This window comes from Hyla sarda, chromosome 3 (assembly GCF_029499605.1).
Source record: "Hyla sarda isolate aHylSar1 chromosome 3, aHylSar1.hap1, whole genome shotgun sequence".
Lineage (NCBI taxonomy): Eukaryota > Metazoa > Chordata > Amphibia > Anura > Hylidae > Hyla > Hyla sarda.
Genome location: NC_079191.1, coordinates 391,028,600 through 391,056,254, shown reverse-complemented (window position 1 = coordinate 391,056,254; position 27,655 = coordinate 391,028,600). Strand labels below are relative to the sequence as shown.

The 27,655-nt window shown below is 43.9% G+C and overlaps 1 protein-coding gene across 3 annotated transcripts in view; it reads right to left on the bottom strand.

Moving 5' to 3' along the window:
- Positions 1–724: 724 nt before the first annotated feature.
- Positions 725–27,655, bottom strand: part of PELI1 (pellino E3 ubiquitin protein ligase 1) — a 65,549-nt gene continuing 38,618 nt past the window's right edge. For 2 of the 3 annotated variants that reach the window (XM_056567980.1, XM_056567979.1), the window contains 6 exons: positions 14,438–14,573; positions 13,165–13,298; positions 11,285–11,386; positions 8,605–8,802; positions 7,389–7,577; positions 725–4,002 (listed from right to left, as the gene is read on the bottom strand). In XM_056567980.1, the coding sequence (XP_056423955.1) occupies positions 3,436–4,002; positions 7,389–7,577; positions 8,605–8,802; positions 11,285–11,386; positions 13,165–13,298; positions 14,438–14,507 (1,260 nt within the window). In that variant the 5' untranslated portion in view covers positions 14,508–14,573 and the 3' untranslated portion in view covers positions 725–3,435. Of the gene's footprint in view, positions 4,003–7,388; positions 7,578–8,604; positions 8,803–11,284; positions 11,387–13,164; positions 13,299–14,436; positions 14,574–27,655 lie in introns of all 3 variants that reach the window. The other variant, XM_056567981.1, reaches the window with a different exon arrangement.

The window sequence follows — 27,655 nt, the reverse complement described above, 5'->3', positions numbered from 1 at the left end:
TAGAGCAGTGGTTCTCAACCTGGGGTACAAGTACCCCAGCCAATCCAAATCAAATATACCCCAACCGTTCTCTCTCCCAACATCATCTGTCAAGTCAATTGACAGGTCTCATTGAAGTTGGCAGGTTTGGACAACTTTTAACTAAAGCGAATGGGGACCTTACTACAGTAGACTTAAGTGGTGTCTGCAGGTAGACAGAAGATTAGGTTTTCAATGTAGGACAATGAAGTGGATCTGTACGAGAATAAAGACTGCTCCAATCACCATAAAAGAGCATCTCATTCTGAAGGACCTGTCCTGTACTACACAGACTACCAGCCAATTTGAATTGGCACTGTAATACTCAATTTCTCCTGCGGAGGCACTGCAGAGAGACCGAACACTTACTGACTGCATTCACCACAGAGTAAAGGGGTTATCCAGGAAAAAACTTTTTTTTTTATATATCTATATATATCTATATATATATATATCTATCAACTGGATCCATCAAGTTAAACAGATTTGTAAATTACTTCTATTAAAAAATCTTAATCCTTTCAGTACTTATGAGCTTCTGAAGTTAAGGTTGTTCTTTTCTGTCTAAGTCCTCTCTGATGACACCCGTCTCAGGAAACGCCCAGTTTAGAAGCAAATCCCCATAGCAAACCTCTTCTAAACTGGGCGTTTCCCGAGACAGGTGTCATCAGAGAGGACTTAGACAGAAAAGAACAACCTTAACTTCAGAAGCTCATAAGTACTGAAAGGATTAAGATTTTTTAATAGAAGTAATTTACAAATCTGTTTAACTTTAAAATGTCATAGTTTACTAAGGAACCATTAAAATAGTACAGAAGATGTGATGACACAAAAACACAAATGCTTTTCCATTGTCTGCTATACTATTTCGATGGATCTTTGATAGCGTTTTGGACTGAGCGCTGGACTTCTTCCCTTTTCACTGATCCACTTATTAAAGAGTATGTGTCACCAAACAACATTTAATATATTGTTCCTTATGTAATTATAAGACACTTTGCTATTTACTTGCTGTGAAAATTCTCTGTTTCTCTATATGTTTTTAATGGGATTGAAAAAAACGGGCACAAGGTGGCTCTGTTCTCTTCCCTGCTGCAAGTCAAACAGTTAGTTTGGTCTCTTCCCGGCCTGGCAGTAGACCAAGCTCAGGAAGTGCGTGTGGGGCATGGTGAGGCACAGCTTTTGCAGGCTTCAGTGACATCACACCTGCTGGGGAACGCCCACTTTCTTCTGCCGGGAGCTCACACAATGTGAGCAGGGGAAAGGTACGATACACAGCTTTTTGAAGCTTGGAATTTTTTTTTATTTTTTAGGGCAGGAGGGGTGTTAGGAGTAGTAGTAGTAGTGAGTAGGGAATGTAATCTGAGTTTATTTAGAAAATATGGTTTGATGACAGGTCCTCTTTAAAAAGGGACTTTACCAACATACAGAGACTGTCCAAGCCCATTGGAATCGATAAAGCAAAAAAACTGCAGTTTTCTATGCAAAAATCCGCATTGGATTACAGTGCCAGACAGGTGTATGAGATTATTTTTTTTTTTTTTTATTATCTCCGACACTGGAGTCATAAACATGCTGCTGTGGATTTTACCGCCACACCCGGACCTAACCCTTAAGAAATAAGCACAGAATTTGCAACTTATTTAAATAAACTAAGAGTGGATATTCATGTTAAAATGTAAATGTACTTTCTAGTACACTCTTTCCCAACCAGGGTGCTTCAGCTGTTGCATAACTACAACTTCCAGCATGCCTGGACAGCCAAAGGCTTTCTGGGAGTTGTAGTTTTGCAACAGCTGGAGGTAGCCTGGTTGGGAAACGCTGTCCTACTCGATTGATAGGTTACATTCTCAATTATGAAGAAAATGTCTGTCTTCCCGTCCTGTATAAAGGAGGGCACACACTGAAGCTGCACATATTTATAGATACCAGCCAGCTGAAATATATACAACTGACAGCTAACGCCCCGTGGGCATACATCGTTGGCTCAGCCAAACACGTATGTCCACTAATATTGGGGAGGGGGGGGGGGGGTAGTGGTGGTGTTTGCAACAGCCCATTCATTCTCTCACAGAGGACAGATACCAGCAAAGCTCTGGTAGCCCCCCTCCCTTACACATCATGGTGGTTCTGCCTGTACTAATCTAATGTGTATGATCAGCTTAAGACACTCTCCTTGATGAGATTTCAGGCTCTAATTGACATATGCCACACAATGGAAATATTGTAGCTAGCCGTGTAGTTAGTTTTTCCTGAGTGCGTGCAAAAAGACAAAAGTAACAAAAAAAAATTAAAATAAAAAAAACCCATGCCGGCAAAATCACTAAAAACCATTCCACTCGTGCGTACTGTATTCCAAGATTGCACACACTTCACCGATAAAGAAAAGACTTATGTCCTGTTACCTCCTTTAAAGCTAATGCTATGCTACAATCATAGAATCATGCAATAAAACAAACAAAGTAACCTACTCTACGATCTGCCGCTGGAACTCAGAACTGACAGGGTTAATAGCAAGAGGATGTAGGCCCGTGAGAAAAAAAATAAATTTAAATGTCCCCGACAAATATTTGAGTGTACAAAAGGTTCTCGCCTGCTCACAATACAATGGTAAAACCCCAAAATAATGGCTCAAAAAATAAAAATAAAAGGACAAAAACACATAATGTCACAAGTACTTCAGGAATAGAAATCTGAATAAAACTTACGATAAATAAAACCCTGAAATGTTGCAAACATATGCACACTGTCTAGCATCTGATAAGACTAAAACATGGAGGACATCAATGAGCTACGTATTTACAGATCCCTCAGGTGAACTGGTTACATGATTCGATGGTGAGATGTGCCCGTCCCGTGGCGGAAAACAAAAAAGAAACCGCTGAACGCTGTCCTTATTTGCGTTGCGATGACTTGTCCCTGGGCTACTTTAAGTATCCAAAGTGTACACGGAGTCAGTATGCAGGACGATTCTATCAAGTCACTGGGAATTTTTCCGTACTAAATTTAAATACAAAAAAATTGTCATATGCTATAATTTACAATGTGTGTTGAACTGTAAACTAATGTAGTTTGAGCTGACTGTTTTCTTCCCCAGTTTCCACAAAATAATTTAATACTGAGGCGGGTCATTCAGAAAAGAGTAATGAAGGCATTTGTATCAGATCTGCATAATTCCGTTTTGAAATGTCTGGTTGCACAGAAAAGTTTTTTTTGTTTTATTTTTGTGTTTTCCCATTTCTCTTCATTGGTTCTCCGTCCTTCTGTCGTGTTCCTTTTCCGATGCAAACTTGCTGAGGGGGTCCTAGTAAGTCGGAAAAGTCCACAGGAAAAAAGCAAACTAAACCCATCTTAGCTTGTGTGTTCAGTGCAAGCCCTGACAAAAGGAAAAATAAAATAAAAAAAGTTTGAAGCAACTTAGTCTAGAGGTCCTTGGAAAATAAGTCTGATGTAACCTTGTTCTCCTGAAAGCTGGTGTGCACAGAAGGGGCACGCTGCGTGGAAAGTGTGAGTACCGTGAGGGAGAGGGATCTGGGACCAGTAGGAAGTTGTTTTCTCTGAGCAGACGTGTCCACAGGGGCTGAAGGCATGAGTAGGTGGGCCCGCATCCACATAAAATCCAGCTTCACATCCCAGCCATAGAGGAACGTAGGGTCCCACTGAACGACACATTGGACATTCCCGGTCTTTGCCGTCCCGTTCTTCTTTATTCCCCCAGTTGTGGTAGCCATGCACATGCCCACAGTTCAGGTAGACCCAAGGCTGTTTCTCGTCGACCACATCCTTTCTTTTCATGCTGGGAAAAGCTAGTGTGTTAAAACCGACAGGGCACTGAGGTCTCGCTGCGTTGATTTCCTGTCTCAGGGCTTCCAAGTGTTTCACAGTCGGAGTTCTGGAAAGTCCTTCAGCTGTACGCCATAACAGAGTTGCTCCACATAGATCGATAAGGGATCCATCCTGAAGTTCGTTGCTTTCGTTTTCCACCTGTAAAATGTTAAGGATTTCGGTCACTTATGGACAACATACACAAGGAAAAAATTATATTTGATTTTGAAGGAATGGGTAACCTCAAAAGGATGGGGGAGATTTTTTATTTGGAAAATGGGAGAAGGGGGGGCGATTTGAATTTTTATTATAGGAGGGGTATATTATTTATATTAAATGTCCGCAAAAAGAGAAAAGTAGAATATGAGCACTCACCCGTACTGTAAAACTTGACTTTTAATTCGACCATTGAAATGTCCGCCGGCCGTAGAAAATTTAAAATGGATGGCAACAGTCTGTTTCACGGGAAACTCCCGCTTCGTCTGTCCTGAAGGCCGGACAAATCGGGAGTTTCCCGTGAAACAGACTGTTGCTATCCATTTTAGCTTTTCTACAGCCGGCAGGCATTTCGGACCTTCAGGACAGACGAAGCGGGAGTTTCCCGTAAAACAGACTGTTGCCATCCATTTTGACTTTTCTACGGTCAGCGGGCATTTTAATGGTCTAATTAAAAGTCAAGTTTTACCATACAGGTGAGTGCTCATATTCTACTTTTCTCTTTTTTGCGGACATTTTGTTTTCATAGCATACTGAATATTGGATGACGCACCCCCATCTACTACAATGCAGTTCTGAGCAGGTCCAATAATTTCAGCATAATTTTTGGATAGTGCAGTGGTGCCACCCACTATTCTTCTGTGCCTTTAGTATATTATTTATATTATTTTAAATTATTATTATTTTTTTTTAACTAACTTTTATTGTTCCCCTAGGGCACGCATAGGCAATCCTCGGCACTGCAGACGTTTTGGACTACATCTCCCATGATGCTTTGGCAGCATTTTAGCTTTAAAAGCATCATGGGAGATGTAGTCCAAAACATCTGCAGTGCCGCTGGTTGCCTATGCTTGCCCTAGAGGATATGTATGAGCAATAATATGTATTACATTGATCAATGAGATCTGTGCTCTACTGATAGAGCCTGCCAATAGCAGAGTCCCAACAGCTACATAGGATGAAGAAGAATTTTATATATGGCTGGGGGGTGTAAAACAAAAAAACAAAACAAAATGAAATAGCTAGTATTGTGTTCTGCTGTTACTCTTTCTGCCAGCATCATAAGGGTATAATACCTAGTAAAGCTGATTGCCTGCGCCGCAGATAGCGCTTCACAACGCTCCTCCCTTATGTCCTTTCCAGCTGGAAGTCAGGCACCATATAAATATATAACTAGCACAAAACTTAATAAATCTATTACTATAAACCACAAAACTTTTGTCTAGGGGAAGCGAGATCTCTTAACACCAACATATTTAACCCACTATGGGAAAAAAGGTTTGTGTATCAAGCTATTCTTTGTACTGCAGCACTTGAGATTTTTTACATCCGCTCTAAGGTTCTGTAACCATCTTCTAAGGATTACACAATGTGTGACTGCAATAAGTGACATTTGTAAGTCATGAAAAAGAGGACTGACTAAATCACGGTATTAAAGGACATCTGTAGTGCAATATAACTTATCCGAAGGATGGGGGATAAGTTATAGATCGCGGGGGATCCGAGCGCTGGGGCCCCCCGCGATCTCCTGGACGGGGCCGCGGCAGTCAGCAGGAAGTGCATTTTCGTCCCCCTGCAGAAAGCCGCGGCAGGCACGCCCCCTCCGTGTATCTCTATGGGGTACATGGAGGGGGCGTGTCGGCCGCCACGTCATGAGGGGACGGAACGCCCCCTTTCCACCATACTGCAGCAGCTCCGTCCAGGAGATCACGGGGGGCCCCAGCGCTCAGACCCCCCGCGATCTATAACTTATCCCCTATCCTTCGGATAGGGGATAAGTTATATTGAACTACAGATGTCCTTTAAATTTTTTTGTAGTAAGTAAATCATGGCTGGCAGGGTTTTCCTGTTGCCAACTTAAAAGGGTATTCCGGCTTTATACATCTTATCCCCTATCCAAAGGATACGGCCACGGCCTCTAGTGACTTCACAGGGCCTCTAGTGACATCACACCACGCCCCCTCCATTCATGTCTAAGGGAGTGGGGGTGACTCCCATAGACATGAATGGAGGGGGCATGGCGTGACATCACGGCCACGTCCCCTAGTCCCCGTCTCTGAGGCAGTGCCCGGCACAGAATGCCGGGTGCTGCACAGAGATCACATGGGTCCCCAGCGGCGGGACTCCTGCGATCATACATCTTATCCCCTATCCTTTGGATAGGGGATAAGATGTATAAAGCCGGAATACCCCTTTAACTTTAATACTTTATGTAAACCCTGATCATTGGTCTATATCAGGGGTCTCCAAACTGTAGACCTCCAGATGTTTCAAAACTACAACTCCCAGCATACCCAGACAGATGGAAGCACACTGGTTGGAAAACACTGGTCTACATGAACAGGGTCTTTTTTTTTTTGAGACCAAGAATCCCTCAAGTCCTTTTTAAATTGTATATAGGGGGGGGCGCCTGCGGTTCTTAAATAAATGCTATAAGTCTGGAATGTCTCATGCAAAAAAGTCTTTCTACCGGGCACAATTAAAATGTAATACAAGGAATATTCACCCACAGCATCTTTCTGTATATAGAAAGTATAGTAGTACAGATAGAAAATGATAGTAAGACAACTAGGAATTAGGGGGTGCATCTATACTAGGTGAACAGATAACATGGGTGAACCCCTCTGCCGGACGGGAAAACACTAACTGAGGGTCCCGGTTACAAATTTTGCATTGGGGAAACATTAGCATCAAAAATACACCTCCGGATGCAACCGACAGAGACGCCCATAACATTTTGGAGTTATTCCTGGGTTTATCGTGTGCTCAAATGACCAGTTGAGATCCCAAACCCAGGAGAACAATAGGAGCGCCATGTCTGAACAAGTGTGCCTGCCCTGGTAGCTATAAAAATGCTACAAATACGGATATCCGAAACAGCAGCCGAATGGTTAATAGAAACGACTTTAAATGCCAGGCCTTTGCAACTCAAGCTGTCAAAGAACAGCCCAGTTATATAAAGGAAAACATGTTAAGATGAATCATCGTCATTGAGTATTCACATTTTTCTTCGATGAACAGCATGTTCTGAGCTTGACAAGATGAAATTCACTTGAAAAGGGGGCTATAAATATATTTATGAGAAAATAGACCCTTAAAACAAAAATAATACCAACCCAAGTAAACATTAGTCACATTATGGTGTGGATAGGGCAGTGTTTCCCAACCAGTGTGCCTCCAGCTGTTTCAAAACTACAATTCCCAGCATGCCCGGACAGCCAAAGGCTGTCCGGGCATGCTGGGAGTTGTAGTTTTGAAACAGCTGGAGGCACACTGGTTGGGAAGCACAGGTATATGGGACTAACAAGAGACCATTCTAGTGCACATACCATCTTTCCTCTCTGTTGGGCAGAGCGGGTTTCTCGCAAACTAAACACATTGCCGCACACAGATATCTCCCTCCAGACCCCTGGCTTAGAGTCCTCCGTGAATCCGTTGCGTGGATGCATAACAAGGACTCCATTTGTTGTTAACCCATCCATCTGTCCATCTACAGTCTTCCACTTGGCAGCTTTCTCCTGTTAAAAAGGGGGAAAAAGACAAAAGCAATTAAAGGGGTATTTAAGTGAAAAACATTTTTTTTTTTTCCATATCAACTCACCCCAGAAAGTTAAACAGATTTGTAAATGACTTCTATTAAAAAGATCTTAATCCTTCCAGTACTTATCAGCTGCTGAAGTTGAGTTGTTCTTTTCAGTCTGACAACAGTGCTCTCTGCTGACACCTGTCTGTCTGTCTCAGGAACTGTCCGGAGTAGGAGCAAATCTTTCATAGCAAACCTCTCCTGCTCTGGACAGTTCCTGACATGGACAGAGGTGTCAGAAGAGAGCACTGTGGTCAGACAAAAAAATAACAAATCCACTTCAGCAGCTGATAAGTACTGGTAGGATTAAGATTTTTTTTTTATAGAAGTAATTTACAAATCTGTTTAACTTTCTGGAGCCAGTTGATATGAAAAAAATAAATAAATAATAAAATAAAGTTTTTTTTTTTACTGGAATACCCTTAAGGGGTACTACAGTGGAAAACTTTTTTTTTTATAAATCAACTGGTGCCAGAAAGTGAAACAGATTTGTAAATTAATTCTATTAAAAAAATCTTAATCCTTCCTGTACTTATTAGCTGCTGAATAAGTACTTATTAGCTGCTGGAACACAGAGCTCTCTGCTGACATCATGACCACAGTGCTCTCTGCTGACATCTCTGTCCATTTTAAGAACTGCCTAGAGTAGGAGAAAATCCCCATAGCAAACATATTCTGTTCCGGGCAGTTCCTAAAATGGACAGAGATGTCAGCAGAGAGCACTGTGCTCGTGATGTCAGCGGAGAGCTCTGTGTTCCAAAAAGAAAAGAATTTCCTCTGCAGTATTCAGCTAATAAGTACTGGAAGGATTAAGATTTTTTAATAGAAGTAATTTACAAATCTGTTTAACTTTCTGGCACCAGTTAATAAAAAAAAAAAACGTTTCCCACCAGAGTACCCCTTTAAGTATGCTTCAATATAAAATAAGAAAGTTCAGTATTAAACACAGGTTTTATCTTTACCCCGAGAAAAATATTCTTAGAAGAGTCGAAGCCTGCGGCATATATTCGTGCGGTGAAGGGAGGGTTTCTTTCGCATATGATTCTGCATGCAAATCTGGAGATGGTGCTCTGAACGGACTGGGTATCGGTGTTACTCTGGCTTCCTGGAACTGTGTCGGTTACCACAAAATCAATAGGGCTTTCTGTCGACCTTCCAATCTAGAAATACAGTAGACAGGAATCAGGTGAAGCAGCAGATATATGGGGGGGGGGGGGTCTTTAGTCAGGACAACAAGGGTTTTATTATAAATATGGAATAAGACATTTTCGGAGAGAACAAGGAACTCTACTTCCACCCAGCATGTAAGGTCTCATATTTACTGATGCACTCAAATAGACTAAAGAAAAGAACTGGTATACCGTATAACCCAGCGTATAAGACGACTTTTTAACCCCGAATTTTCTTCTGAAAAGGTCGGGGGTCGTCTTATACGCCGGGTACTGGGGTCCGGCATAGGAATACCTATGATTATCTGCCCGGCCCGGCTCCCGTGTGCGGCTGCAGGCGGGGACCGGCCATAGCATGTAAAAACTAATTACGGATACTAAAAACCAGGGGGCCTCCAGCTGTTGTGAAACTACAACTCCCAGCATGCCCGGACCAGCAAAGGCTGGCTGACAACCTGTGGGGGGAGCTGCCTACTATTATGGGTGGGAGCTGCCTACTATTATGGGTGGGAGCTGCCTACTATTATAGGGGGAGCTGCCTACAAATGTGGGGGGAGCTGCCTACAAATGTGGGGGGAGCTGCCTACAAATGTGGGGGGAGCTGCCTACAAATGTGGGGGGAGCTGCCTACAAATGTGGGGGGAGCTGCCTACAAATGTGGGGGGAGCTGCCTACAAATGTGGGGGGAGCTGCCTACAAATGTGGGGGGAGCTGCCTACAAATGTGGGGGGAGCTGCCTACAAATGTGGGGGGAGCTGCCTACAAATGTGGGGGGAGCTGCCTACAAATGTGGGGGGAGCTGCCTACAAATGTGGGGGGAGCTGCCTACAAATGTGGGGGGAGCTGCCTACAAATGTGGGGGGAGCTGCCTACAAATGTAGGGGGAGCTGCCTACAAATGTGGGGGGAGCTGCCTACAAATGTGGGGGGAGCTGCCTACAAATGTGGGGGGAGCTGCCTACAAATGTGGGAGGAGCTGCCTACAAATGTGGGGGGAGCTGCCTACAAATGTGGGGGGAGCTGCCTACAAATGTGGGGGGAGCTGCCTACAAATGTGGGGGGAGCTGCCTACAAATGTAGGGGGAGCTGCCTACAAATGTGGGGGGAGCTGCCTACAAATGTGGGAGGAGCTGCCTACAAATGTGGGAGGAGCTGCCTACAAATGTGGGAGGAGCTGCCTACAAATGTGGGGGGAGCTGCCTACAAATGTGGGGGGAGCTGCCTACAAATGTGGGGGGAGCTGCCTACAAATGTGGGGGGAGCTGCCTACAAATGTGGGGGGAGCTGCCTACAAATGTGGGGGGAGCTGCCTACAAATGTGGGGGGAGCTGCCTACTATTGTGGGGAAACTGCCTACTATTGTGGGGAAACTGCCTACTATTGTGGGGGAGCTGCCTACTATTATGGGGGGAGCTGCCTACTATTGTGGGGGGGAACTGCTACTAATGTGGGGGAGCTGCCTACTAATGTTGGGGAACTCCTGACCTAATGTTGGGGAGCGGGGAGCTGGCAATCTAATGTGGGGGAACTGGCAACCTAATGTGGGGGGGGAACTATACTGCCTACCTAATGTGGGGGAACTGCAACCTACTGTGGGGGGGAACTATACTGTCTACCTAATGTGGGGGGGGGGAACTATACTGCAAGTATATCCCAAACTCTACATTTTAACTGTAAAAGTTGGGGGTCGTCTTATACACCCAGTTGTCTTATACGCCGGCATATACGGTACATGTATTATATCTAAATGAGATAAATTACACTGGAATCTTGATGCTTTATATTGCTGTTTCTTTGCCTTCTATGCCGGGTGACTACTAATCATGGCAGATTTAGCATTTTTCAGAATATTTACTTTAGGCCCCTTTCACACTATAAATTCATCCATTTAAAGACCCGTTATAATGTTCCGTTATGAAAACCCTTAAAATCGGCCGTTAAAAAAAATCCCATACGGCCGTTACAAAATCCCATTATAGTCTATGGGATTTTTACATTACCCGTTTTAACCCGTCATAGCCCGTTATTAATAATGGACGTTATTTTGTGACGGGAGAAACCGTGCATGGACTATTTCTCTTAGACTATAATGGGATTTTGTAACGGGCGTATGGGATTTTTTATCGGCCGATTTTAAGGGTTTTGTTAACGGGTCTTTAAAGGGGTAATTCACTGCCCCAGCGTCCGAAACGTTTAGTTCAGAATGCTGGGTGCGGGGGTCGTGACGTCATGGCCACGCCCCTTGTGATATCACATCCCCTCAATGCAAGTCTATGGGAGGGGGCGTGACGTCCCTCAGGCCCCCTCCCATAGACTTGCATTGAGGGGGTGTGGTGTGATGTCACGATCCCCCGCAGCCCCTACCCAGCATTCGGAACTAAATGTTCCAGACACTGGGGAAGTGGAGTACCCCTTTAAAATGGAGAATTCTATAGTGCGAAAGCAGCCTTACAGACTTAATAGAAAAGGCTTACCTGAAACATGTCCGTGTTGCTGTCATGTGTGTACTCTACCACCACAGTCTGTGCCCGGGACAATGTGTAGGATATGCTGTGTTGGTCCTTGTTACTTATTGCCTAAAACAAATATTACATAACATCACTAATCCATATATTTTACACAGATTCACAGTTAGACTTTCCCCTAAAAATTCTATTTGCTGTGTTACTCAGTTTTTTAAATACCTTCACCAAGGCACGGTGACTTGTTGGCGATTACACTGGTACCTAGGGCACATGCCCTGACACCCTCTCTTACCTGGGGCACATGCCCTGACACCTTCTGTTACCTGGTGCAAATGCACTAACACCCTCCGTTACATGTGCGCACATGACCTGACACCCTCCGTTACATGTGCGCACATGACCTGACACCCTCCCTTACCTGTGCGCACATGACCTGACACCCTCCGTTACATGTGCGCACATGACCTGACATCCTCCCTTACCTGTGCGCACATGACCTGACACCCTCCCTTACCTGTGCGCACATGACCTGACACCCTCCCTTACCTGTGCGCACATGACCTGACACCCTCCCTTACCTGTGCGCACATGACCTGACACCCTCCCTTACCTGTGCGCACATGACCTGACACACTTCCTTCCAGTACTTATCAGCTGCTGTTTGATCCACAGGAAGTTCTTTTCTTTTAGAATTTACTTTCTGTCTTACCACAGTGCTCTCTGCTGACACCCCTGTCCATTTTAGAGCTTCCTGTAGAGTATACAGCAGCTGATAAGTACTGGAAAAAATTTAAGATTTTTAAATAGAAGTAATTTACAAATCTGTTTAACTTTCTGGCACCAGTTGATTTAAATTATTATTTTTCCCCCCCAAAGGATAGGGGATAAGATGTTAGATTGCGGGGGTCCCTGACATTGGGTGCACAGAGTGAACTCCGCTCCGTGCCCGATGACTGGCGCTGCAGGCCACCACGCCCCCTCCATTCACGTCTATAGGAGGAGGTGTGACTTATGTTCTAGCCGCCCTCTCCCATAGACATGAATGGAGGGGGGCGTGACGTGGAAGCTGCAAGCTTTCATGTTCCGGATGCCGACGCTGCCGGCCCGGAGATCGCAGGGGGTCCCCTGCGGCAGGACCCCCGCAATCTAACATCTTATCCCCTATAATTTGGATAGGAGATAAGATGTTTTCTACGGAGTCCCCCTTTAAAAGCTGCTCATCAAGGGGCTAAACTACAGAACTCAGACCGGCGAAAAATACAACAGTGCGACTCCAAGGAACGGTCGGAGGGGTAACATCAGCCCAAATATCAACTGTAAGGCCTGTAGAAATATTACGAATATCATCCTACATTAAAGGGTCTCTGACATTTAACCAAACTTTTGCAGGGTCACAGAGAAATGTCAAATCTTTTAATTGGTTAGTGTCTTGGTGTCCAGACTTCCACCGATCATTAGAACAAGTAGGGAGAAGTGTGCGGCTGTGCACTTCACCCCTCAGTTCAGCCGGACCCAAACAAACAAACAAAACTTTTGAGAGCCGGACCCAAACAAACAAAACTTTTGATATGTCTCTAGGACAGTGGTCTCCAACCTGCCGACCTCCAGATGTTGCAAAACTACAACTCCCAGCATGCCCGGACAGCCAACGGCTGTCCGGGCATGCTGGGAGTTGTAGTTTTGCAACATCTGGAGGTCCGCAGGTTGGAGACCACTGCTCTAGGACACCTGCAAAGTTTTCTTCCATCAGTGCTAGGGTAGAAGGGAAGCTTTTATATACATCTGATCCAGAACACTCACTGAATCAGAGGCATCCACAGTTTTCTGGGAATACTTGTAGTTTACAACATTCAGATCATGTAAAAGGAAAACAAGTAGAGTGTATTTACCTTTGCTGCCTGCGGCGTACAGGCAATGTGAACAGTACTGGGCTTCACCCCATTTGCTTTCAGTCTTTTCAGCAAAGCGAACCTGCTTTTCCTCCTGCCTCTGTCCCCGTTTGGTAGAGAGCCATTGTACCTACAGTATTTCAAGAATACCACACAAGATAAATTACCCAATACAAAAAAGGCACATTGTTAGGCTGGGATCACACTACGTTTTGGCTATACAGAGACCGGATGCGGCTAGGGGGAAGTGAAAACTGGGCGCTCCCCTATCCCAGCTGGACCCAGCCCCGATCTCATTCATTAGAATGAGCCGACCGGAGTCAGATATTGACTCCACTCGGCTCATTTTTGCCCCGTATCCGGTTTTGTGACCGGACCTAAAACTGCGGTATACCATGGTTTTAGATCCGGTCAGAAAACCGGAGTGCCCAGTTTTCACTGCCCCCAGCCGGATCTGGTCCCTGTATAGCCAAAAAGTAGTGTGAACCCAGCCTTACTGTGTAAAGTGGGGTGCTTGGTGCATTAACACGCTGTTGTCCTGCAGTCTGGCTGTGTAATCTGGACCGCCCCATATTACCCTGTAAATGCTGGGAGGTGGAGATCCATTCAATAAAATGAAAAAGACTAAAAAGGGGCTATATGCACAGCAGAGGTGAGTTATCATGTTAGGGTCCCATCCGATATGAGGCCACCTCCGCGTGGTGGATGGGGGGACACATTTTGATCAAAAAGTGCGCTAAGAGCCTCCATTTTTTGACCTAGAGTGCTGTTGCAACTTTCTTTTTTATACATTTTGTATTTGCCACAGCAGCGGGCACCTGTGTACTAGGTTGTTGTGCTGGCTATTTTTCCTTTAGTTTTTACTTTGTAAGTTGGGGGGTGTGGCACCCTCTTTAGCCGTGCACCCCACCCCTCTCAGACTGGAGGTGGTTTAGTCAATGGCTGATCCAACATGTCACACAGTCAGAGGCTATATGAACAGCAGAGGTGAGTTATGTTAGGGTCCCATCCGATATGAGGCCACCTCCGCGTGGTGGATGGGGGGACACATTTTGATCAAAAAGTGCGCTAAGAGCCTCCATTTTTTTGACCTAGAGTGCTGTTGCAACTTTCTTTTTTGTACATTGTGTATTTGCCACAGCAGCGGGCACCTGTGTATTAGGTTGTTGTGCTGGCTATTTTTCCCTTTTGTTTTTACTTACTAAAAAAGAGAGACTTCAACTGTAATAACCTACAGCACCGAGCGTGCACAGGTAATATGAAGGTACTCACCCCAGTACAATGAGCTCCCCATACTTCACAGGTGCTTTAGCAGGGTGATTTTCTTGATCAGGAGAAAACATGAGCGTGGCCGTTACTTATACCCCAGTCTTATCAAGAGTTTTGGTGCACTGTTTTCATTATTTTGTCTGCAAGGGAAAAAAACATGCAACATGAGCAAACGTAAAGAAAAGTAAGGTAAAATCACTTCATATGTATGTCATCCGTTTAAAAAAATAAAATAAAATGGCGCAAACCCCCCCCCCCCCAAAAGCATTTAAAAAAAAGCACAGAAAATAAGACAGTTTTTTAAGTGTTTTTATGCTGCAGATTTTCTGCAACTGATTTTAAATACATAGATTTGTTTTGTTATGTCCTGCAACCAATCTACAGCAAATCTGCAGTGTGTGACGAAACCTTTAGGGTGTCATAGGGCATCTCTGTGTCTAGTGCAGTGTTTCCCAACCAGGGTACCTCCAGCTGTTTCAAAACTACAACTCTCAGAACACACAGACAGCCAAAGGCTGTAAGGCATGCTGGTGGTTGTAGTTTCGCAACAGCTAGAGGCCCTCTGGTTGGGAAAAACTTGTCTAATGCCTTTTCGGTATTACAAAGATATCCATGGATTTGGATGGGCAGTGTGTTCTTTCCCCTGTAGTGGTTCTGTAAGAAAATTGTTGTCCATACACATGTATACTCTGCTTGGCCAGTCCCACCAAAATCAGCGACATTTCTCGAATGTTGGGGGTGGGACGACTACTGCAAAGTTTTCCCAAGGACTACAGCTGACTGCTGGGGAGGATCTTAAAGGGGTTATCCAGGAAAAAACCTTTTTTTTATATATAAACTGGCTCCAGAAAGTTAAACTGATTTGTAAATTACTTTATTAAAATAAAATAAAAAACTTAATCCTTTCAGTACTTATGAGCTGCTGAAGTGGAGTTGTTCTTTTCTGTCTAAGTGCTCTCTGATGACACGTGTCTCGGAAACTGTCCAGTTTAGAAGCAAATCCCCATAGCAAACCTCTTCTACTCTGTGCAGTTCCCGAGACAGGCAGAGATGTCAGCAGAGAGCACTGTTGCCAGACAGAAAAGAACAACTCAACTTCAGCAGCTGATAATTATTGGAAGGATTAAGATTTTTTTAATAGAAGTAATTTACAAATCTGTTTAACTTTCTGGAGCCAGTTGATATAAAAAACAAAGTTTTTTCGTGGATAACCCCTTTAATACAGGGAAACTTTGCAGTAAGTATATTGTCTTGAGGTACCGATCGGCTTGTGTGTCAGATAGCTGTATCTCATATTATATAATTAATTTATTTATTTTTTATTTATGTTTTTGTGTGTGTGTATATGTGTATATATATATGTTGCTGAGCGGTCAAGTGTTCTGAATGGAAAGAAGAAGAGGGGTGAGCTGCTGCCAGACTGTGGGGAAAGATTTCAAATATGTTAGGCAGTTGAAATCCAACATGACCGATACTTTTCTGAACAGATGATGTTGGGGGGAGAGAAGAGTCAGGAGGCTTCATATGTATTAAACCAGTGTTTCCTAAGCAGGGTGCCTCCAGCTGTTGCAAAACTACAACTCCCAGCATGCCCGGACAGCCAAAGGCTGTCCGGGCATGCTGGGAGTTGTAGTTTTACAACAGCTGGAGGCACCTTGCTTGGGAAACACTTCTCTAAGAGATGCAGCCCCTTGTTATTATCATCTATTACACAAAGGGTGGTCTGCACCTCATGGTTACGGCACCCTTAAATAAATGTACAGAACCAATAATTCACCCCGATTTTCTCTGACACCCCAATGAACTCAATGCACATGAAGTTCTATCACGGCCGGCTCGGCCTGGGTGAAAGCTTCACTATGTAACGCGATATGAATTATAAATGCAAGAGAGAAAATTACATTTTGGATGGTGTCAGATCTTAAATTAGAGACTGAAAAGGGGAATCTCATCTCAGCAGCAGATATTCTCCACGATTCAGACACCATCTCAGCCCCCACCTTAGGGGCAGGAGAGGTTTTCTATTGGGATTTGCTCCTACTCCAGGCAGTTCCTGACATGGACAGAGGTGTCAGCAGAGAGCACTGTGGACAGACAGAAAGGAAATTCTAAAAAGAACTCCCTGTGGAGCATACAGCAGCTGATAAGTACTGGAAGGATTAAGATTTTTAAATAGAAGTAATTTACAAATCTGTTTAACTTTCTGGCACCAGTTGATTTTAAATAAATCAATACATTTAAATTAAAGCCCTTTAATGTTTAGGAGGGGGGAGATATCCAGAACTTTTTGTGTTGTAGGTCAATTCTATCTCTTGAAACCGCTCATTTCTCAACTCTGACTAGACTCCTGGTGCATGCCCTCATCATCTCCCACTTGAACTACTGCAACATTCTCCTCTGTGGCCATCTATCAAACACTATTGCTCCAATCCATCCTCAACTTTGCTGCTCAACTATTTCACCCCTCAACTCCCCTCTGCCAATCCCTTCAATGGTTACTTATTGTCCAACAAATTCCTTTTAAAAGGGCAGGGTCACATACAGCGCATCCACAGCGTATTTGACATTGCGGATGTGCTGCCGGTAGTCACAGAGCGACAGCAGAGCGAGCTTCCTGCTCCCTGTAGCTCTGTATGCTGCTCGTAGCGGTGGATGTCACATCTGTGACCTGATTACCCGATATCGGTCCCATAATCTTTGATCCTCGCAAGACATCCGTACCTCATCACAACCATCTTTAAAAGGGGTACTCCACTGGAAATTTTTTTTTATTTTTAAATCAACTTGTGCCAAAAGTTTAACTGATTTATAAATGACATCTATTTAAAAATCTTAATCCTTCCAGTACTTTGCAGCTGTAGAATGATCCCCAGAAAGTTCTATTCTTTTTGAATTTCCTTTCTGTCTGACCACAGTGCTCTCTGCTGACCCCTCTGCCCATTATAGGAACTGTCCAGAGTAGGAGCAAATCCCCATAGCAAACATATGCTGCTCTGGACAGTTCCTAAAATGGACAGAGGTGTCAGCAGAGAGCACTGTGGTCAGACAGAAAGGAAATTCAAAATCAAAGGAACTTTCTGTGGAACATACAGCAGCTGATAGGTACTGGAAGGATTAAGATTTTTAAATAAAAGTAATTTACAAATCTGTTTAACTTTCTGGCACCAGTTGATTAAAAAAATAAAAATAATGTTTTCCAGTGTAGTACCCCTTTAAGACTTCTCCCGTCTTTCCCCCATACTCTGGTACTCTCCACCCCATCACATTTGGCTCTCACCCACCAAGACCTTCAAAAGAAACCTGTAGAGCAGTTTCTTCAGGAAAGCCTATGACCTATCATAACCCTACTGCCGCTGCACTATGAACGACGCTTCCCTAACCTCTCCAAAATGACCAGCTGTCTCCCCCTCTACAGTTTCCCTTCCCTTGTAGGCTGTGAGCCCTCTTCTTTATAGCAGTCCGCCATTTACTCTGTATGACATTCATTGTACTTTGCGTTGATAAGGGTGAAAATACATATGTACAGTGCCAGGGAACCAAGGTATATTTAACAATATATATAATAAAATCATCATTTTTAGTCGATAGAAAACAAATCTTAGACATGAACGTACAGCTGGATCGGGGCCAAAACACACAGGAGCAGATTTATCAAAACGGTGTTCACACGGAGTAATTCCTCTTGAATTCTCCGCTCCAAATTAATGCCCATCTCCTCTGCCCATTGACTTTAATGTTTTTTCCGCTGTCCTGTTCACACTGCGGAAATTCTGCTAGCGGAATTCCGATGCCGAATTCCGCTACACTTGAAGAATGCGCATGTTCATTTTTCAAGCGGAATCCACTAGCAGAAATCAATGGTAAAAAAAAAATTCCACCCGACATCGTTTTCGCGCAGAATTTGCGCGGAATTTGGACAGAAATTGGATGGAAATTGGGCAGAAATTGGGCAGAAATGGCTGAAAAACCCTTCACTTCTTTCTCCCCCATTTCCACGCGCAGTTCCGTGCAAATTCCGCGCAAATAAAATTCTTTTTTCCGCCTGTAAATTTTTCGGCGTGAATTACTCTTGATTTACTCCGTGTGAACGCAAATGATCTGCTGTCTACCATTTTCCGATGCTGTCAATGTCACCTATTCTCCAGTGCACATATGACACCTGCTGTCCAGAGACCAATGACAGGTAACTGTGTCCCCCCTGACTCAGCGTTTCCCAACCAGGGTGCCTTGAGCTGTTGCAAAACTACAATTCCCAGCATACCCGGACAGCCGTTGGCTGTCCGGGCATGCTGGGAGTTGTAGTTTTGCAACTGCTGGAGGCAACCCTGGTTGAGAAACACTGCCCTGACTACTGAAAAGTAAAGGGTTAATCAGAAGTAATGACAGCGGTGCATTCTCTTGGGCTCCTATTTCCTCGCTGCCGTGTCAAACTAACTTCCCGGAACATAGCAACAGTAACCACAGGCAGCAAAAAGACACGGGAGATATAAAAGAAATAAATAAATAAAAAGTCTATGGCACAAGCAGCGATAGAGAAGCGGGAGTTCTTGCACTATCATTATATGTTCCTGTGAACCATGATTCAGTCCTGACTTTGCGCCACGCCGCTTCATTCCAAGCATCGCGGATGTATATGAACAGAGGATGTGATGTGCGTTACAATTATATACCTGTGCCATTAATTCAGTATGGGAAGGAACAGAAAGCTCTGGAGAACATTAACCGGCACAATACTGTACCATTAGCTTCCCAACATCCCGGCGGAGAAAAGAACTGGCAACTAAACTCGGGAGAGGCCGCGCGCAAATATTAGGCAGCCATACTAGCCAGTGCCAGCTTAAATGGGCACTGTCCCTAGGGGTGTGAATCGCCAAGAATTTGGCGATACGATTCGATATATCCCGATACCAGTGTGGCGATTCGATATATCCCGATTTATGGCAATACCGTCTAGGTGACGACGATACATCGCGATATATCCCGATTCTGTCTAAAAAACAATGTCTTTTACTCTTATTAAAACTTTATTTTTATTTTATTTATTTTATACACTTTATTAGTCTTTTAGGAATCATTAGATTCCTCAGACAGATGAATAGAGTTCTACTGAACTCCATTGATCTGTGATCCATTGATAGAGCCTGGTCCAGCCAGGATCTATCAATGACAGAGCCACGGAGAGCAGGGAAGCAGAGGTAAGCCCTGCTAGCCCACTAGCCCACCAGGGAGCATTCACAGATCCCTTTAGACGCCGCTGTCCGCTTTGACAGTGGCGATCTAAAGGGTTAATAGCCAGCTGTGGTGATCGCCGAATGCTGGCTATTAGCGGCGGCCCCGGCTACTGAGAACAGCCGGGGGCTGCAGAGTATGGAGCGGGCAGGAGTCCGGAGCCAGCTCCATACAGATAGAGCACCGCATGCTGGATATTAGCGGCGGTGATGTATTAGCGGCCCCCGGCTACTGAAATCAGCCGGGGGCCGCAGAGTATGGAGCGGGCACGAGTCTGAGACCGCTCCATACACCCAGAGCGACGCCGCGTCAGATCCGGCTCACAAAATGTGGAACTTGTATCTCCTGATGCTCGGGACATGCTGTTCCGGGAGTCAGAAGATACAAATTCCACATCACTAAAAGAATCGATTCAAAAATATTTTGAATCTATTCAGTATCGGCAAGTGAAAAATCGCGATAATCGCACAAATCAATTTTTTCTTACATCCCTAACTGTCAAACAATTTTTTTGATATGTTGTAGTACTCATGTACTATAACATATCTCTAATATAGATCTATTATTTTTTTTTCCATTAAACTAGTTTATTTTACATTGAAAACCAGCCACTAGGTGTCTCCCTCCTAGCGGCCGGCTGCAGGCTGGCGTGACGTCACGCATGAATTAGGACCGATGCCGGCCGGGCATCGGTCCTAATTCATTCAGCCTGCGTTCGCTCCCTGCCTGTCAATCAGACAGGCGGGAGCGAGCACTGAGAGCACATTGGCTCCCTGGCCTCACCCACCTCCCGGCATATACGCGGCGCTGCTGCTGGACGCAGCACTTGGCACTTGGGTATGTCTGGAGCGGGGAGTGGTTGGTAGCGCTGCAGCCATAGCAAATTTATTGTTTTCGACGGGGGCGGCCGCGGGGGTTGGTGGTATGATTAGCGCCGTGGCCATAACAAATTTATTGTTCTCGGGAGTGGGGCACAGGGTGCCTCCAGCTGTTTCACCATTACAACTCCCAGCATGCCCTGACAGCCAATAGATGTCAGGGCAAGCTGGGAATTGTAGTGGTGAAACAGCTGGAGGCACCCTGTGTAGAGGAACTAAGGGCGGAAGTCATCAGTGACGTCATGCCTGCTGGGGAAGTCTGCCTGGTAGTGAGCACACTACCAGGCAGACAAAAAGGCACTTTTTATATGGTAAAAAAAATGTTTTTTAAAGCAGGGAGGGGGGTTAGGGAGAGATTGGCAATAGGCAGGGACAGAAAAAATAAAAATAAAAAAAGATGGTGGGAGCTACCCTTTACTCTAGTGAAATTTTTTCTCTCTTTTTTTTTTTTAAATCAACTGGTGCCAGAAAGTTAGACAGATTTGTAAATGACGTCTATTAAAATGTCTTAATCCTTCTAGTACTTATTAGCGGCTGTATACTACAGAGGAAATTATTTTCTTTTTGGATTTCTTTTCTGTGTGACCACAGTGCTCTCTGTTGACATCTCTGTCCATTTTAGGAACTGTCCAGAGCAGGAGCAAATCTCCATAGCAAACCTCTCCTGTTCTGGACAGTTCCTGATATGGACAGCGGTGTCAGCAGAGAGCACTGTGGTCATGACAGAAAAGAAATCCAAAAAGAAAAGAATTTCCTCTGTAGTATTCAGCAGCTAATAAGTACTGGAAGGATTAAGATTTTTTTTTTTTTTTTACAAATGTGTATAACTTTCTGGCACCAGTTGATTAAAAAAAATAAGTTTTGCACCGGAGTACCCCTTTAATACAAGACTACAACAGGGGCCCAATATAGTGTGGCCTGTGATGTCCTTTTTTCACCTTTTTGTGCTACAGTAGTTCTTCTGTAGGGTTGTCGCAGGCTAGCCTTTGCTTCTCACGAGCACCACAGTGTTCATTCCCGGCTTTCCTTTCATGGACCACTTTTTTGGTAGTCACCCAGCACTGCATATGAGGAACACCCCATAAGACAGTGGTCTCCAAACTGTGGACCTCCAGCTGTAGCAAAACTACAACCTTCAGTAGGGATGTCCCGATACCGGTACTGGGCATTTGCACGAGTATTTTTACTTGAGCAAATGTCCCTGAAACCTGCCAGAGGGGCTCCTGCTGGCAGGTTTCAGAGACATCACAGTATGACAGAGGTGGGGTAGGCCTGACATATTCTCCATGCACATAAAAAAACAAAAAAAAAAAACGCTTGCTCGCTAACCGCTTGAGTGTCACTCCGCCTGCACCAGAGGACAGAGGATGCTGGAGGTGAGTCTCACCAATCAGCATGTTATCCCCTATCCCAGTGTTTCCCAACCAGGGTGCCTCCAGTTGTTGCAAAACTACAAGGGTTACTAAAGGGTTACTTCTGATTAACCCTTTACTTTTCAGTAGTCAGGGCAGTGCTTTTCAACCAGGGTGCAAAACTACAACTCCCAGCATGCCCGGACAGCCAACGGCTGTCCGGGCATGCTGGGAGTTGTAGTTTTGCAACAGCTGGAGGCACCCTGGTTGTGTCTTTATTTTTTTTAAGGCAGAATACAATTACCAAGACTTTTTTTTTAAGTACTTGCTGACACACACTACTGATACTTTATTTAAATGTCATGTGACAGGTTTCTACTTTTTTTTTAATTTTTTTTTTATTTAATCGGAAAAAGTTTTTTTCCCCCCATTCTTTTTTTCCCCCAAGGGCTATTTTTACATTAGAAAAAAATAAAACTTTTTTATATCATTTTTTGGGGCACTGTGTACTGCTTGTTACCCAGCATACCCAGTCTCCTGACAAATAGTCTCTACAGCAGGCTGGGAAAGCTGGGTAACCGGTAGGTGTTATTTTAGTGTGTGTGTGTGTGTGTGTGTGTGTGTGTGTGAGGGGGGGGGGGGGACACGGAAATTATCTACCCGCCCCCCCCTCCCGCCCCCCCCACACACACACACTAAAATAACACCTACCTGTTACCCAGCTTTCCCAGCCTCCTGTAGAGGCTATTTGTCAGGAGACTGGGAATGCTGGGTGAGAAGCAGTACACAGTGCCCAAAAAAATTATATGAAAAAAGTTTTGTTATTTATTTTCTAATGTAAAAATAGCCCTTCACCTAATGAAAAAATGGGGGGAAATTTTTTTTCCCATAAAAAAATCTAAAATAAAAATAAATGGAAAAACCTTTCACGTGACATTAAAATAAAGTATCAGTAGTGTGTGTCAGCAAGTACTTTAAACAACAAGGCTTGGTAATTGTATGCTGTCTTAAAAAAAAAAAAAAATTAAAAATTTAAAACATTTATCGGGACATCCCTAACTTCCAGCATGCCTGGACAGACTTGCTGGAAGTTGTAGTTTTGCAACAGCACTTATGCACCGATCCAATTATGTAGCCTATTTATTGGGTTGTTTGGGAGCGTTAAAATCCTAAACTAGTGACTGCAAAAATAAAATCACTCGTAAGTTTTTTTTTTTTTATTAGAAATGCTGTTTAGGACACGCCTGTTCCGTTTACATACAGGCGAGGTGACGTGTCATCGAGTCATCACGCCCATGTACACCGGTGAGATCATGTGACAGAAGAACACGATACCAGCCGGGACAGCAGTCACCGCAGACGTATGTAAATGACACCAATAATAATAACCTGTGTAAGGCCCCTTTCACACTACAGATATCATCCCGTAAAAAAAAAAACTCCTATAAAAAGTCCTGAATACGGCCGTCAAAAAATACCATTCATGTCAAGGGATTTTTTGACCATCCTTTTGCATCAGGAATGTCCGTTTTTACTAATGTCAGTTACTTTTGCTGGCACAAAAGACGGTGCATGCAGTCATTTTTGGTCCGGCTAAAAAAAAAAAAAAAAAAAAAAAAAATGGTGAAAATCCGGATGATAAAATTTAACATTGAAGTCTATGGGAACCGGATGTTTAAAAAAAATAAATAAATAAAAAAAAAAATCCGTTCTCATCAGTTATTGTCAGGTTTTTTAACATCTGTTTTTTGAACTGAGCATGCAGTACAGCTTTACAAAAAAAAAGGGTTAAAAACCTGATAGAAAAAAAAAACTATGTAACTGGTAACGGATGAGAACGGATGAACAACATCAGTTTTTTTAAAGAAAAAAACAAAAAAAATAAAAAAAAGATGATGGTCGTCAGTTATCATCGGTTATTACCAGTTATTGCATCAGTTTTTTTTTTTATCCGTTATTGTAAAATAATGTCAGTAAAAAAGCAGGATGATACCTGTAGTGTGAAGGGGCCTAAGTGCATTCCTTTTACCGTCACTAGTTTTACATATCTATACTATTTACCAGTCATGTTCTCTTACTATAAGGTGGTGTTGTCCAACCGATGGCTCCCCAGCTGTTGAAAAACTACAACTCTCAGCATGCCTAGGAGTTGTAGTTTAACAACCGACTGGAAAGCTGCAGGATTGCAAACCAATGATATAGGGTGAGGGTCCAAGTGTTGAAGGGCCTGCTGCGCTATAGCATCTTAAAGGGGTACTCCACTGGCCTGCGTTCGGCTCTGCGGGGATCGACCACGCCCCTCGTGATGTCATGGTCACACCCCCTCAATGCAAGTCTATGGGAGGGGGCGTGACTGCCGTCACGCCCCCTCCCATAGACTTGCATTGAGGGGGGCGTGACCATGATGTCACGAGTGGGGTGGTCGACCCCCGCAGCATGTAAACAGCGTTCTGAACATTTACTTCTGAACGCTGGCCAGTGGAGTTCCCCTTTAAGGTGAAATTGGAGCTAAATACCGGCACGGAATTACGAATGTAAATTGCTCAGTGTGAACACACCCTTATTGTTTATATGTGCCTGTACTAGCAAATGCTCTACGTTTCCTTGCCGCTTAGCTATGCGCTGCAACTACGTCCCATTGGCTTGTATGTGACACGGCTGCAATGCCCTTCCTTGTGCAAAGTAAAAATATATGGTAGTATGAGAACAAGTTCTCATGGTCCAGCAGGTCCATGGATTGGGTTCTCCATGGAGGAAGACGTGGTGGAGAAGTGTTCATACTTGGGTAGGTCTCTCTCTGTAGTGAGTAGCAAATCTCATGAAGCTGTCCAATTCGATTTGCCTTCGATGGCAACATATTCATTATTGCTGCTTACATCCGGGCTGACACACTAAGGAGTGAGGCACACATTATATGCCTGGCTGCTCAGTGTACAGGTGCGGGGACTCCTGTCTTTAACAGAAGCTCCGCTCTTGTCAAAAAATTCCCCAAAAAATTTCAGACAAATACATTTTTGGGGGAATTTTAAAGTCAAACTGATAGGTGATGAACCAGTTTGCTCATCTGTAGTTGATATATTTATGGCATATCAGTAGGCATGACAGATGCTGTTGCCCCTAGAGGACTCCCACCAATCGGGAGAATGTGAGTCCACAGATATACAAAGAGGACTTCTATTCTCCCAATACCCTGGAGACCTGTAAATTGAGTTAAAGTCGTTGTTAAAAGGGTATTCCAGAAAAAAAAAAAAAAAAAACTTTCAACTGGGTCCAGAAAGTTAAACAGATTTGTAAATGTCTTCTATTAAAAAAAAATCTAAATCCTTCCAATAATTATCAGCTGCTGAAGTTAAGTTGTTCTTTTCCATCTGGCAACAGTGCTCTCTGCTGACATCTCTGCTTGTCTCGGGCACTGCACAGAGTAGAAGAGGGTTGCTATGGGGATTTGCTTCTACTCTGGACAGTTGCCGAGACAGGTGTCATCAGAGAGGACTTAGATAGAAAAGAACAACTCAACTTCAGCAGCTCATAAGTACTGAAAGGATTAAGATTTTTTAATAGAAGTAATTTACAAATCTGTTTAACTTTCTGGAGCCAGTTGATATGTAAATAAAAAAAATAAAAATTAAATAAAATTAATAAAGTTTATTCCTGGATAACCCTTTAAATGGAGTAAGCCCAGATCAGAATAGTCAATCTGCACACTCCAGTCACAGAGTACAGCCAAAGCTGTACACATACACTGCTATTTGCTAAGCCTTACTAAAAGTAGGGGGAATCAGACAAGCGCGATTAAGACTAATGTTCAAGACATTTGCATTTTTTTTCAATAATATTCTGTTTCAACCTGAGGGGTAAGCGACTAAAGATCCAGGTGGAAGGAGCGTTCCCGGCTGCTCCTGTAGATTGATGTTCATGAATAATAAGAGGCCAGATGTGCTGGATTCTCCACAACGTCAGACAATACTCTAAGTCTTTCCCACAATGCACAGTGAAGTCTCTATCTCAAGGCCAATAGCTGGCACGTATAAAGGAAGCATTTGTTAGGTTGCACTGAAGTGAAGACCAACTAAGGTAAAGGCCGTTGCCGTCGTTCCTAGAAGGTAAACTCATTATTTCTGGGAGCCATACAGAGAGCTTTGCTTTCCAGCAGGAGTTGCGCGGTCTACGTAGCGGCTCACAGAAGTAGTACTGTGTATAGATGTCTGCACCTGATCCTTTATTGTGCCAATGTAACCGTCAAGGCCAATATACACACCAAAGAGCACACAGATGAGCTGTTAATATTCAGATGAAGTACACGCTCCGTCTCTAAAGAACCGAGACCTCCTAACACAGAGTCCTTCTCCTCAATCTGCTTCTGTTATACAATACAAACATTATATATTAACTGTGAGCAATAAACTCCTGGATAAGAGGCTGACTCCATATATACACCAAGCAAGGTAAACTCTGGTCCATTATCCGAGCCCTACACATTAAGCAAGATGGAGGGGGTCAGGGAGGATCCAAACACAACGTATTATGATGGTATTTCCAAATGGAGAAAGACAAAATGTGGACACCCATAGTGATAAGCAAAGCATAGTCTACTGTTAAGGTTATTTTCCAAATATAATATTACAAAAACAATCATTACCAAGGTAACAACCATTTTGTGATAGTCAGCAGTACATGGGCAGACGACAGCCCCATACTAGTGCTGAATGACTATGTACATTGGCTTGCGCTTGTTTAAAGTATCCTCCGCAAGGCCCAATTGTTCGCAGAATCGTTCATATGGACGTTCACTGCCATTATTTTCGGCAGCACACCCCTGCTTACACATGGACGTGTGCAGCTGACCAATGATTTATGGGGCTTCGGGAGATTAGCCAACGAATGAACGTCTCATTGGATGACCAGAGCCTTATACACAAGGTGATAATGGTCCCGTCTGGCCAATAATGGTCCCTTAGTAAAAAGAACCCGATGTGCACATAGCAGATAAAGAGGAATGGCTGAAATAAGGCTGCATTCACACTATGTTTTGTCCATACGGGGACCGGATCCGGCTGGGGGATGGGAAAAACCAGGCGCTCCCATATCCCAGCCGAAACTGGCCCACATCTCATTCATGTGAATGAGACGGCCAGAGTAAGATAGTGACTCCGGTCGGCTCATTTTTGCCCTGTATCCAGTTTTCTGCCCAGACTGAAAACAGCAGCATACTACAGTTTTCTGTCCGGCCAGAAAACCGGATACGGGGCAAAAATGAGCCGACTGGAGTCACTGTCTCTGGCCGGCTCATTCAAATTAATGAAATCCGGGCTGGCTGGGATACAGGAGCAACCGGTTTTCCCATCCCCCAGCCGGATCCGGTCCCCGTATGGACAAAACGTAGTGAGAATGCAGCCTTAGCAAAGGAGAAAAAGAAAGAATAAAATAAAAAATATTTTGAAAAAATATTACCACACTTTATATTACGGGATATCTTTACAGTTTAATGCTTAAAATAAGCAAAAAAAGAGACACAACGCAGAGTGTCTTCTACTAATTGTGAAGTTGGTTGGAATCTTAAATTCCTGGAGCTTGACGCCGATGAGACAACTGAAGTGTTCCCCACAATAAGGATGACATCAGAAGATAAGTGAGCTGTTCTTACGGCAGGCAGTGATCACGTAATCCAAGATCATCGAGATGTCAGAAAGCAAAAAGGAGATTAGGCTGGAAGCTTCAGATATTTACGGAACAGAATGATCAGGATTTTCCGAGCTTCACCGG